The following is a 13,851-nucleotide window of genomic DNA, read 5'->3' as shown; positions in this document are numbered from 1 at the left end:
GCATATAAGGTGGGGGGACAGAGAAGATGGGGTTAACTAAGTATAGCGAACACGAAATTTCTAGATATGTTTAGAACATTAAAGAATAGCATTTTAAAGGGAGTGTTCGCGAAAAATGAAAGGGGGTATAGGCTTTACTTATTTGAATGTTTTGTTTCAAATTAAATTGATTTTTTTACGGTCTAAGTCGTATGTTGCAATTTTCTCAATTTGTATGGACGCCATGTTATTCGGTATGTGAAGTCTTTAACAATTTTCTCCTTATAGACGCAACAGATAGAAGTAAGATTAGTAGCGATCAAAAGCGCTTTTTTATTGACGGATATATTAATTAGTTTTATCGATTTTTTATTAACTAGAATCTGGACGAATTTTCTGATATCTCCGACAATTTTGGAGGTGAAAAAATGGTAAACAACATTTTAAAAATTCCGAGAATACTAGTTTTAGGTGTTAAATGGTTGAAATATGATGCTACAAAATCATATTTACGAAATAATCCCGCTTGGGACAAAGATGATTGAGAAGTCGTCATTTAATTCAAATGTTTGTTGGGACATCCTGTATGAAATTTGTATATTATCGAACTAGCCTGGAAACTCATCGTTGTCCAGGGTACTCAAAGTTACCCCCGGGCCCGCCGTTTACCTGCAATCGGTCGAATTTTACCGGGAAACTAAATTTTCGCTATAAACGTCCACCCACTCAAGTTAGAATCTCAAAGCCAAGCTAGGAACATTTCCGTGACTCTCGAGTTCCCTAATCAAAATTTAAGGCAAAGCTGTCTAGGGGTTCCTGAGTTATGATTGGACAAACAAACGGAGATTAAAGCGTTATTATATGTATATATATTCTATAGACAAGATAATGTTTTTCTTATTATCCTGCGTACTATCAATAAGGTTTTGATTTAATTTTCTGTTAAAAAATGCTACTTCTAAAGACGTTGGCGTGAAGCGCCCTCTATTAACATAATTAGGTCCCTCTTGAACAATGGGAAGAAGCGGAGTAGTTTTAAGAACTAACTGTTGCTGATCCTATCTTCTTTATTAATATTTGTTTATTCAAGAACAATGGAACTATAATTCTTCAGGAATTCTTAAGTAGGAAACATTCACGCATTTATTTACAGGGGTGTTCTTTTTAAAAATAAATGTTTTACTATATTTTTGAATTTGTTAGATTCATACCGTGGGAAATATACTGCTTTATACTTTTCGAACTATTATAAAGGGTGGGATGGCTTAAAGATATTGAGTCTGCCACAATCTCTGATTTCCTAATCCCTATATCTGTGCAACCCAATATTTTATACCTTAAATATTTCAAAGTATTAATTCTTTTAGCTAGTTATAGAGATTAAACATTTTGAGTATGAAGCAAAAACGCAATTCTTTTTTTCTTTCTTTCTATGAAGGCTCAGTCCACATGCCCGAGAACCTTAGATTTCATTGATCCAGGGACTGAGGCCACTCCCGCCCCTGTATACGCCTCTGCATGACTTCTACTTCCGCATCTATGGAATCTACTTCAGTCTTGGTAATATCAACTTTTAAGATATAATTTTAAACATTTGAAAGATCACAATTCGGAAACCTCGTAAATCATCAATTGATTTGAAACAAAAATTTCCAAGTTTGAACGGGGGATTTATTGAGACTCAACAAACAGCAAGGTTTCTATTTTAATTAAAACTCCCCCCCCCTTTCTTGCAAAATTAAGCTTTAACCAATTAAACCATAGCACAAAAATTTTCTTAGTACCCATAATAAAATGATGAAATCAATTCATATTTTTCTCATTTTTACATTTTCTAAAATATAAATTCAAAGGTGTTTACACTTCTGAATTTTTCGAATGAATTTTTGAAATCTTTAGTATCGCATTATTTTTTCGACCACATTATTAAAGATTTTGCGGCAAATACAATACAAGAAAATACAATATGACGATTTACTCTGATCATTTTATTGACCTGATCTAAATAAAATTTACAAATATTCACAAAATCTTTTCAAAAATTATAAATCCTTTTAATATACTTCATGCTTATATAGCCCACTGAGCGATAGAAAAATTCTTCTGATTTTTTTCCAAAGGAAAGATAATTTAGAATATGATTTATCTTAAAAATCTTCTAATTTTGTTCAAAACGAAGATAATTGGAAAATGATTAATCTTAAAAATCTTCTAATGTTGTCCAAAATAAAGATAATCAGAAAATGATTTATCTTAAAATTCTTTTAATTTTGTCCAAAACATAAATAATCATAACATGGCTTTTTCTTACAGATGTCTAAAAGAGGATACTCAGAACATGATTTGATCTTAAAACTGTCAGAAACAAAGATAATTAATTAGAACATGACTTTTTCTTTTAATTGTTCTATATGAGACGTCAGGGTTTTTGGTAAACCTTATGCGAGGTTCTTAAGTGTCCTTTCAGTCCCGCTTTATTCTTCAAAACTTTTAAGCATATTTCACATTGAACAGCTGCATTGTTCCCGTGGACTTCGTTCCAGTGCCGACGACGGTTGCTGAGGCTCAACTCCTTCTCACAGATCGGGCAGTAGTTCAACTCTGTAATTATCATAAATATTAACAAATAGATTTAAAAACGACTTTTAGGTACGGTCTATGATTATACTCCGATCTAGAAGTGCTTTTAGGTACGGTCTATGATTATACTCCTAAATCAGAATCAAGAGTACTAGGTCTTAAAGCTTATAAAATCTACTCAATAGTAAACAAACGTATATATTATTATTTCAATAGTATTAAAAAATCTGTAGGAGGAACAATTAACTGAATTAAAATTACTTGTTTTTTAATTGTCTGAGTATTTCTGGATTTATAAATTCTGTACCACTATTCTGTCAATTTTCTTACTTGTCTCTTAACTTCTTTATTAGTCTACCCAATATCTTTTACTTATAGGAAGTATGATATCATATCCAGTATCCACAGTAAGTTTATTTATCGTATTAAATCAAATTTGAACGAACTTTTACGGTCTCGGTTTCGCTAAACAACCGGCCATGTCTTTTTTTCCAGGATCAGAATTCCTGGATGAATCGGCGGCCATGTGCAAGCCGTTGATGTGAATCCAGGGATCGTTGATTCTTGAAGAATCCCCGACAGGTCTCACAGCGCAGAGCCTGGTTATCTCCGTGCACGTCAGCCAGGTGGCGTTTGAGCGCGCGCGGATGCAGAAACTTCATGCATAGAGCACAGGAGACCTTACCAGGGGAAAATCCTGAAAATAAATAAATATTTATCTAAGAAACAAATAAACCCCCAAACTAGCGTTGAAAACTAAGATTTATATATACTTACGCAATACGCAGATTAGTAAAGTATAACTATGGTTTAACATCATTAAAACCAATTTATTTTATATTGTTTTTATTCACCTTATCAAATCAGATTAATACAGAAAATGTATATAAAATAAAATGGATAGCTTTGATTACCAATATCACTATTATTTAACTATTGTGACCGGGCTTTTACCCTTTTGTTCACATTCTGCTTTTTAAAGTCGTAGCTATGAAAATCTTGAAGCTTGTTTGCAGCATAAGTTACGACTGATAGATTTCACATTAGAATTATCAGCAGTAGTTTATAGACGCTATCGAGGATCAATACCTATAAACCAGTGCTTGGGATCCATTTAATTTTGATGCGGATCCGGATCCTGGATCCGCACTGGGAAAAAATGGATCCGGATCCAGGTCTTTTCCTTTCAGATTTACTAACTTTTTTAAACAAAAAATAATTTTCAAATATTTTGTTTTATTTTTTTTCGCTTATTTTTATCCTAAAACTTGATGAACCATAAAGAAATGAGGAAATTTTTATAATCTCTCCTTTTTTGCAGTTTTTGGTTGATATTTTACCCCTTGGATCCAGATCCGTGGATCCGCATATTTTTGCTGATCCGGATCCGGATCCAGGAAGCCGAAATCTTGCGGATCCAACGGATCCAGATCCTAAGCACTGCGGTAAACAAATGTATTTCTGGTTTACAAGATAGTATCTGTTTAGATATCTAGGCCATACTAAAAAAGGTCTCTATTTTTCTGGTATACCAGATAATAACTGCCACCTATTTCTGGTATACCAGATGGTGTCTACGTAAATGATCCTTGAGATATTCTGGTGATTTGAACTGTTTATTGCACATATTGCATGAGACCAGATCAAGTTTGCCGTGAACGAGCCGGATGTGTCGAGATAAACCACGAGGATGAACTAGTTTCAAACAAGCTTCACACTCGACCTTTCCGTCTGAAATAAAATAGATTTTTTTCTCAAAATAATAAAATAAAAAATATCCGTTTTTATACAACAAAGTGAGTTATCAGCATATTTTGATATTTTATTATGATTTTCCATAATAAATTCCATGGTAGGTTCTTTTGTGATTTCTTAAATACTGTTCGTTTCTAAATGGTTTGAAGCAGATATCACAAGGGACCATTTCTTGCAGGTTCTCGTGAAGATCCGCAATATGGCGACGCAATCCTCTTTTGTGAAGCCATTTCCCACAAATCTTGCACTCAGCGCGATCACCTAGAACAAAATAAATATTCCTTATTTTTATTTAAATACAATTTTTTTTAGTGGTTCGATAAAAAATAATAGACTGATGCTATTTATTTAGATACATATTTTCCGGTTGGAAAGTATGTATGTGTGTGTAAAAATATCTAAAATTTCGATAGCAATATCATAATGTCGATAACATAACTATGGGAAAAACACGGTTACAAAATCGCCTTAAATTCATCATCAACTAGCATATTAAAGATAAGGAAAAAAATCTGTATTTTTTATTGGAATTTAGCTCTTGTACAATGGGTTGTTAAACAAGATTTAATGGTCTTGAGAAACCAATTCAGGATCGATAATAACTATACAGGTTGTCCCAATAAACTATAACATGGTAATTAAGCGACTATATTAAATTCTACGTGACATTAATTTGAAAGTCTAGTGAGCCTAGTAATGGTTGAACTTCCTTCATACAAAATCAAGTACTATCAAAGATTATAGACCAAAAACACACAATTTTTTCTGCAAGATAAAATCTTCGTTATAAATAAAGAGAAAATAAAGATTTCGATAAATTCTGTATCTTGTTAAGCGTTTAAAACGGTAATGGAACGCTTAAGCAGAGGATTACTTCAAATTGAGTCCCTTTAGAATTGTTTTGACTGGTAAAGATTATGTTTCCGTCTGAGATGATCCTTGAGAACACCTTCGTTCTTGAATGTGACCTGACAGTAAGAACAGTAGGCCGGGGGGAGCTGGTCACTGTGCTGATTCCGTTTATGTCTACAGGAAACTAACAAGTTAGAATACATTCAATAAATCAGGCCAGTAAAAAATAATTGATAAATCTTTAAATGTTTAAAAAAGTTTTAAGTCTGTTGAAGTGGTGTGTATTTTTTTTATGATTTGAAATTTTTAATGATCCATTCTTTCTTATTACTAAAAACAGAGAATGGATCGGGAATTTTTAACAATAATCGGGGAAGGTATTAGGTACCTTAGGTACTAAACAGTGCGTAGGATGCGGATCCGTTAGATCCGCAAGATTTTGGCTTCCTGGATCCGGATCCGCAAAAATATGCGGATTCACGGATCCGGATCCGCAAAAATATGCGGATTCACGGATCCGGATCCGGATCCAAGGAGTAAAATATCAACCAAAAACGGGGAAAAAAATCTTTTTTACTCCTAAAACCCAAATCTGAACTTTTGAAAAAAAGGGAGATTATAAAAATTTCCTAATTTCTAAATGGTTCATCAAGTTTAAGGATGAAAATAAGACAAAAAAAAAAATTTGAAAATTATTTTTTTTGTTAAAAAAATTCAGTAAATCTTAAAGAAATGACCTGGAGCCGGATCCATTTTTTTCCAGTGCGGATCCGGACCAAAATTAAATGGATACTCTATATTAAAAACAAAATTGTTCAGTTACCCTTTAAAATATATTTTCCCCCACAATTAAGCATGAAGATGAAAGGGTGTTTCACGGTAATAAATCCAATATTATTCTAAATTATAATCTCTCTCCTGAGAAGACTGGTTTGATGATAGAACTTTAAACATATCTCACACTGCGACTTTCCTAAACACACAAGTTGGAAATTAGTTTATAGAAATTTTGAATTTGTGTAAAATTGGAAAACATTTCACTACTCAAGATGCGATAGAAATTGTTCAAACATTTATTTTTATAAAAATTACAGACGGGTTAAAACATTGTTATACAAGAGATCACTAAAACATTAAAAATACGCGGAATAAATCATTTTTTTATCTACAAAATTTAAAATGTAACATTTTATGTTTTAATCGAGATTCTTTGAAAACCCGAAATGTTAAATGCTCACTACACAAAAAAACAGCAACAAAAATGAACAATTTAATTCATTTTTTCATGGAAGTGGGGTTTGAAATTGAAACTTATTTTACACTTTGAATGAATTTTGAGACAAAAAAGTCATATCAGAACGAAAACAAAGTTAAGTATGTACGTTACATCAGTCAGTTCTGTACATTTTGTACAATATTTAGAGGTTTTATTTCTAAATTCGATTAGTGTTATACTTTGCTATAGTTATTGTTGACAATATTCCCATTTATTTAATAGTAATTGTCTGTAACATTGTCATTCTATAGTAATCGTCAACAATTCACAATCCTAACCATCATACCTTAGATTGGGCAATGCCATTTAATTATAAATTTTGACATAAAAAAAACCCGCAAATTAATCCATGTTTTTCATAGAAATCGGCAGACATGAAATGCCTGTTAATAAGTTAAATATAGTTGAAGTACCCGATGTGAGTCATTGATTGCACTCTCACACTAATTATTCAAAATAAGTTTCCCCGACTACTTTTAATGAATAAAATTTGCCCTAATATATGTTAAGCTCAGTATCAGTGTATTAGCAAGGATTACCAATTTAAAATATTAAAAAAATTTAAGAATGTTTTTTAAAAATTTTAGAGAAAATTTAATTTTCCCTCCGTAAGATAAAATTAACTCGTATAAAATCTTATTTTTAAAGACTGAACATTATATTTAAAAAGGGACTGTAAACGTTATTTTAAGTGACCCTCCATTGATAAGAGTGGCATGTCTGATTCAATACGGTACCCTTTAAAGATTAATCATATCAAGCATTAATTATATATCCAGGTTTTTGTTTTTGAAATCTTGATTATTTCATTTTTGATTTATTGCTTCAGAAACATCGGAGAAATTGACAAACTAGGAAAACAGGAAACGACACCATCTTGCATATTATTGATAAGTGATAGGTTTCAAATGTATCGTTGTGAATCAGGCATTTCAAAGGTTATTTAAAATAATGATAGTCCCTTTAGGTCGCTAATAATTGATAAAAACCTTTTATTGTCAAAACTTCTATTTGCATTTGTACCGCGCTAAAAATGTTTTTGTCTATATTTAAATTCCAGTAATTGATCTGGAGTTTCTATGTACAGTACGTTGATGGGTGTCCAGGGATTCAACATTTTTAAACACTTTCATACAATCCGGACACTCTACCGTACAGTTCTCAGCATGTACAGTTCTCATGTGTCTTCTCAAACTGGATTTGTGGATCAGTTTATTACACAGAACACACATTCGTTTAGTTCCTAAAACAGAAATATTGTTTTTATAAAGGATAATCAAACATTTTTTCATAGCTAACTATAAGTACAAAACTTAACTACAAAAAAAGGAGAGAAAAAACGCAAAAATCTTTTTATTAAATAACTTGAAATTAACTACTTATTACAAAATAATTTAACACATTTATAACTGATAAAACTTCATTACATAGTTTTGACGTCATTGGCATTAAATAAATAAAATAATTGACTTTTGAAACGGGTTTAAACGTGTTTGGCCATCAATTACATTCTCAATAAATTTTGGTGTTTATATCTTAGTTTTTCTGTTCCTTAGAAATCCACAAGTAGATTAATAGCTTTTGTGTTCATGGATATGGTTTACTTTTTAACTACAGTGTACACTGTACACGTCTGTATAAGAAACCAGACCGAACAGTAAACTTTACTGTGCTGTTATACAGTGCGCGCCCTCGAGAAATCAACCACGTCGTCCCTTTAAGAGAAAAAGGACATTCAGTTAATGAAGGCCCACTTAGTCAGATATTGGTAACAGTCTCTTTAAGAATTTTTGGATTTATATATTCCATGCTGTTTCCTATGGTGTCCCTGTAAAGTGTCAAGATTTTTTAATATTGCATCACAATACTCGCACTGGACAGTCTGGTCACCAGAATGAATACTTTTCATGTGTCGCGCCAAACTATGCTTGTGTATCAGTTTATTGCATACACCACAAGACTGGTACTTATCTGAAAAAGAGAGAACAAGGTTTGAAAACCGCAAAATAAGCTCACATTAACACATACATTTGTAACCATTAAAACATTAAAAATTACATATTATGGGCCCGGGCATAAACGCCATGATACTTCCGCATGTGCACTTTCAGTGCATAGATATTTTTCACCAGAACTTCACAAATATCACATTGGACCGTCTGGTCGCCTGTATGTTTTCTGAGTATATGTCTGGCCAGGCTGTTTTTATGAATCAGTTTGTCACAAACATCACAAGGAAGATATGTTCCTGAAATTGTATTTAAGTTAATGGACGGAGTGAAAATGCACACTTAAAATCTAAGCGAAATTACAAACTATAAAAACATGTATTTTCGGCAATTATTGTATTACAATTAAAAATCATTTTTTGAGAAAATAATTATCCTATCAATCTAAATTAGAGATTTTTTTGGTGTTGATTGATACAATAGCTATATAGGAGTTTAAACTAAATCCTTATGAGATTGTAAAATTCCATGAAACTTTCGTTCATGTTCCTTCAAGCTCCAGTCGTTCTTCATGCTCTTAGAGCAAAGGGAGCAGGTTGAGGGGGTTTGGTTGGTGTGTTTTACGGTTATATGCCTTGCCAGATTCTTCTTGTACATAGGCTTAGCACAGACAGGACAATCTATGTACATCCCGGCCCCTAGAACAGTATATCACTTCAGTACATAGATACAACAGTACAATAACTAACTAACTGTACATGTTGAATACAGATTAACAACATGAAGTAAACAATGATAATGTAATAAATTTATTGATGTAATATGTCTAATTTGAAATCTTTAGAACTAACACGATGATCTCTTCTCATGTGTTCTTTGAAGTTCACGGTTGATGTAAACAACTTGTTGCAGAGATCACAAGAAATATTAATCGGGGAGTTGTGTTTTCTCTCCATGTGCCTCTTTAAACTCCTTGGATGTATCCAAACTTGACAGAGTGCACAGGGAACCCTGCCCTCTCCTAAATAATGCTCAGGGTCAAATATTGATAAATTAACATAAAAATAAATTAAAATCAGTGCCTAAGATCATGTTCCACTACAGAATGAAATGCCTTAATTCTAAAAGGGATAGACTCGATGTACTTAATCTGTTAAGACCCGTTTTGTGAATAGGCGACATGTCATAACTTAAACGGTTAAGTGTTGGCAGTTTATTATTAACAGCTTCAAACCAGGGGTGTGTATTTTCTCGAAAATAATTTCCCCCACCCCGTCCCCATTTGAAAATCCTTTTGATATCCAATTTTTTATTGGGTGAGAGGGGGGGGGGGTAGTTCTGAAAAATAGACACCCCTACTTCAAACTGTTCTAAGGTTTGAGTAAATGTTTTAGAAATTTTTCTAGTCAAAGAATCATTTTTAATCTTGACAAACAACCTAAAAATTATGACAATATATAAATATTCTACTTTCAAATGTTTTTTTTCTTTCAAATTTGTATCAAAATAAAGTTCTCTTGAGAAATATAAATATTTATATATTTTATAACATTCCTTAAAAAAACATATAAAACATTTAAAAGTTATCTCTCTGCCAAACACCATGTGTTCGACGTAAATGATCTTTCATGTTATAAACGTTTTTAAATACTTTTTCACACATAGAACATGGAACTGCCATATCACGCGCAGGGTGCAGGTTCCTTATATGCTTCGCCATGTTCCTGTGCGTAATAAGCGCGGGACACATCGGGCAAACTTCCTTCCCTACAAAAATATCAAGATGTCAACGAAATAAAAAATATTATTTGGTGGCATAAATCTTGTGTTCGGATCTCATGTGTTCACTTAGATTGTGCTGTCCCTTAAAAACTCTCTTGCATATAGGACAGGGAAGTGTGGGCTGGATTGTGTGTATTCTATCAATGTGGCGTTTCATCCCACTCCTGTGATATAGCACACCACACACCGGACACGGTTGCTTCACGCCTGAAATACAGGGCGAGGTAAAAAATACGACCAATGCACATTTTAAAGCTCACCCTGTATTATTTGGACTATTTCACCAATTTTTATAAAAAAAAATAGCAAGTTAAATAAAAGTATGAGCTAACTACAAAACATTTGATAAGCATGCACACAGTTCACTTGCTTAATTTTAAATAATATTGTCAAGTAAACACTAAGTTTAAATGAGAACATTACAAATAAAATGTTCACGTAAAAACTAGGTTAATTTTCAAAGTAAGACGAAAGGATGCTTATTTTCAGTGAGAACATACACCAGGAAATTATATGAAATTCTCTTTAAAGGGTTTACAATACCTACGGAAATTACCCCAACCTCCTTCTCAAACAACTATTTATACCAATTATGAAAGTTTATCCCCCTTAACACAAGTGAAACTATTACAGAAATATATATCTTTTTTAAGAAGCTGACTAATTAATACAACTTTGATCCCCTTATCTAACCCCTAATTAGGCATTTAATCAATTTAAATTGTTAAAACGAAAAAAATAATTAGATAAAGCCCAGAAATATTTTAGTGAATTGTAAATGAGCATCCTTTGTCCAAAAGTTGTTTATTCCGTCCTACCTGAAGATCCGTCCTGTCCTGCCACCATAAAGTTCTGCTCGGTATACTCGTCCTGGTCATAGTCCTGTCCGTACTCGTCGAAATTATTCTCGTCAAGCATCATTGTTCCACCGCTCGTTTCATCCTCATACATTGCCATCGTCCCTGGATCCGCTACGGATACAATGGGCGGAGCAATGGGCTCCGCCTTGACAGGTACAACCTCTTCAACCTCCTGGATATCGTCTTCAGTATCCGCCACTACTGCAGGAGGGTCGGGGCGGAAACGTTTGGGGGCGGAGTTAGGTTCCCCACTACTCCGCCGTCTAGGTCTGGATTCGCTTCTAGATTCTGATTTAGATTTTGGTTGTGAATTTGAACTGGATGAATTATTTTGAGTTAAGCCTGAATTGTAAAAAGTTTCAGTAAAAAAAAATTAGAAAGAAAAATAAAACCGATTCAAAAAGATGGTTGAAAGCCAATTTAAAAAATTAGGTTGTATGATTTAGTTTTATGACATAAAATAAAAAAAAAACTGAATGTGTTAGCTTGAGGAATATCAAAAAATCATCAAATAATTTTAACTTATTGAAACTTTCCTTTGACTCTCAGATCTTCAGCGACCTGGAGAAATGAATTGAGATCTTCTTGTGCCACATTTACCTCCCCATGGTACATAAAGTTTAAAACTGCTCGTAGATCTTTTAGAGAAACTCCTTTGAGGAAGACTAGAGGGTGCTGATGGGGATTTCTTTTCAATACACTGCGAAAAAAAGGCGAACAAGCGCTTAATATAACTTTATGAGCTTGCATTTGCTCGTCTTCACACGCTATCGTGATATCGAAGAATTCCTTTTCTTCTCTAATGTCCCGGAACGCCGAACTAATGTTTCGCTCGAAATCGTTCCATTTCAAGCAGAATTTTTCCGCCATTTTTGGTTTACTTTATATTTTTGAACACGTCACTTTGTGGGATTCAATCTTGGATTTGAAAAAAACCTGAAAAATGGGCAATAAGTAAACTCTAAAAAACAATTTACAGACAGCTTCACAAGATTAAAACGATTTTCTTAAATGGGAGTTTAACATTTCAATAATTGCTTTCTAAAAAACCAATTTTGATATCTCTCCCATTGGCTTACAGAAAGTTTCTAGACTCCCTCCCTTCGATCGTAAAAATATATTGTGTATTGTTCCGGGGTTAGGTTAGGATAATTTCTGGGCCCAATGCTGTGACTTAACCAGGCTACGGGGCCAGGCGCTGCGGCCACAGAAAATACTTGGACCATGAAAATTTGCTTAAAGAGTGTGGCCCGGGCGTGTCCGAAAATCCCTCAAAGAAATTAAGCCCCCTATCTTACCACCTTGACAGGAGGGCGATGTGCTAAGGGCCAAATCCGGCACGAGTTAAGTTGATACACTTTCTGTGAGATCCATGTAGACAATTGATAGGAGGGGGGGGGGGGCCTGGGGGACTTATGGCCGCAGCGCCCGACCCCCTAGCATTTCACCCGCGGCGCTCAACCCAGAAATTGTCTTAACCTAACCTAACCCTTGAATAATACAAGATTTTCATACGTTTGTGGACTCCTATGTCAAAAGTCCCCTAATTCAATTATTTATGATTCGATGTTTTTAAATTTGACAAAGAATCGAAACTACAGTTTTGTCTCACTGCAGTCAACAATAATCAATTTCCTACCTTACTTCGGAGAATCGATCGTCATTTTCTCTCTCACACATAAAAAGTCTTTTTATCAAGTCGTAACTCTTTATATTTAACAATTCCGTATAGAACTACAGCAACAAGACCTGCAACGGCAAACTATGGCGTCGGCATTTTAAGTTTGGTTTGGTTACAAATATTGATTTAAATCTTTGCCAAGGAAACTAAGGTAATGTCGTCTTAGATCTCGAAAGTGTGTCGACCGACCTATAGAAATCGGACCTATAATATTGTTGTTATACATCAATTGAACTACTATTGAACTTAAGATCCAGGCGCGCAACAAGACATTTTTGTATGGGGGGGCAAGATGGAAATATTTCCCCCCCCCCTTTTTGAACTGTACTCGATCCCGTTTGAACTAATTGTTCGTTTGAACTATTGTTCATTTGAACTACTGACATGACGTCATATCCTGTAGTTCAAATCAACACATTTCTTGCTCATTTGAACTATTTTTCTACCGCAATTTAGCTTTTTAAGTTTTTTTTTATAATTCGCAAAAAGTTAAAGTTCATGAGGATCAATTACACAGAAATGTTTGAAATAAACATAAAAATAGTTTAAATTAACAAACAAAATAGTTCAAATGAACATAAAAATAGTTCAAATACATAACAATAGTTCATAATGTTAACATAAAAATAGTTCAATTGAACATAAAAATAGTTAACAAATGAACATAAAAATAGTTGAAATGAAAATAAAAATAGTTGAAATGAACATATAAAAATAGTTCAAATTGAAAAATAAATGTTGAAATGAACTTAAATGTTTATATGAAAAATAGTTCAAATGAATTTAAAATAAAGTTTAAATGAAAAAATAGTTCAAATGAGAAAAAAATAGTTCAATTTAGAAAAAAATAGTTCAAATGAAAAATAAACAAACAAAAATTTCACATATATAGTTAAAAAACATATTAAGAGTTCAAATGTGATTTCCTACTCCCGACATGATTTACCCGAATCCTTTGTCTGTCTCCTCCCACGGCAGACATGAACTCCAACCTTCGAGTGTGCGAGGTGGGGAAGACTTCACTGCAGATTTTACTTTTTGACTGCATGACCACTTTTTTAACAATTTTCAAACAATTAATTAGTATTTATTGAGGGTTAGGTTAAGACACCTCCTGGGCCGAGCGCTGTGGCTAGG

At 33.4% G+C, this 13,851-nt stretch overlaps 1 protein-coding gene across 13 annotated transcripts; it reads right to left on the bottom strand.

The window, feature by feature from the left end:
• Positions 1–2,223: 2,223 nt before the first annotated feature.
• Positions 2,224–12,834, bottom strand: LOC111701841 (protein tramtrack, beta isoform). 13 transcript variants are annotated; one of them, XM_023473294.1, is made up of 5 exons: positions 12,673–12,834; positions 11,570–11,969; positions 10,992–11,375; positions 6,085–6,139; positions 4,821–5,340 (listed from the first exon to the last, which is right to left on the bottom strand). In XM_023473294.1, the coding sequence occupies exons 2-5, from the start codon at positions 11,901–11,903 to the stop codon at positions 5,205–5,207; spliced, it is 909 nt and encodes a 302-aa protein (XP_023329062.1). In that variant the 5' UTR covers positions 11,904–11,969; positions 12,673–12,834; the 3' UTR covers positions 4,821–5,204. The 13 variants fall into 13 exon arrangements, with proteins under 13 accessions (XP_023329068.1, XP_023329059.1, XP_023329069.1 ...); XM_023473302.1 differs by lacking the exons at positions 4,821–5,340; positions 6,085–6,139 and adding exons at positions 9,253–9,412; positions 10,043–10,158; XM_023473300.1 differs by lacking the exons at positions 4,821–5,340; positions 6,085–6,139 and adding an exon at positions 2,224–2,580.
• Between the last annotated feature and the right edge of the window lie 1,017 nt (positions 12,835–13,851).

The sequence above is a fragment of the Eurytemora carolleeae genome, unplaced genomic scaffold, assembly GCF_000591075.1.
Source record: "Eurytemora carolleeae unplaced genomic scaffold, Eaff_2.0 scaffold218, whole genome shotgun sequence".
Taxonomy (NCBI): Eukaryota; Metazoa; Arthropoda; class Copepoda; order Calanoida; family Temoridae; genus Eurytemora; species Eurytemora carolleeae.
The sequence above is the reverse complement of the archived record's forward strand: the minus strand, read 5'-3'. Positions and strand labels throughout refer to the sequence as shown.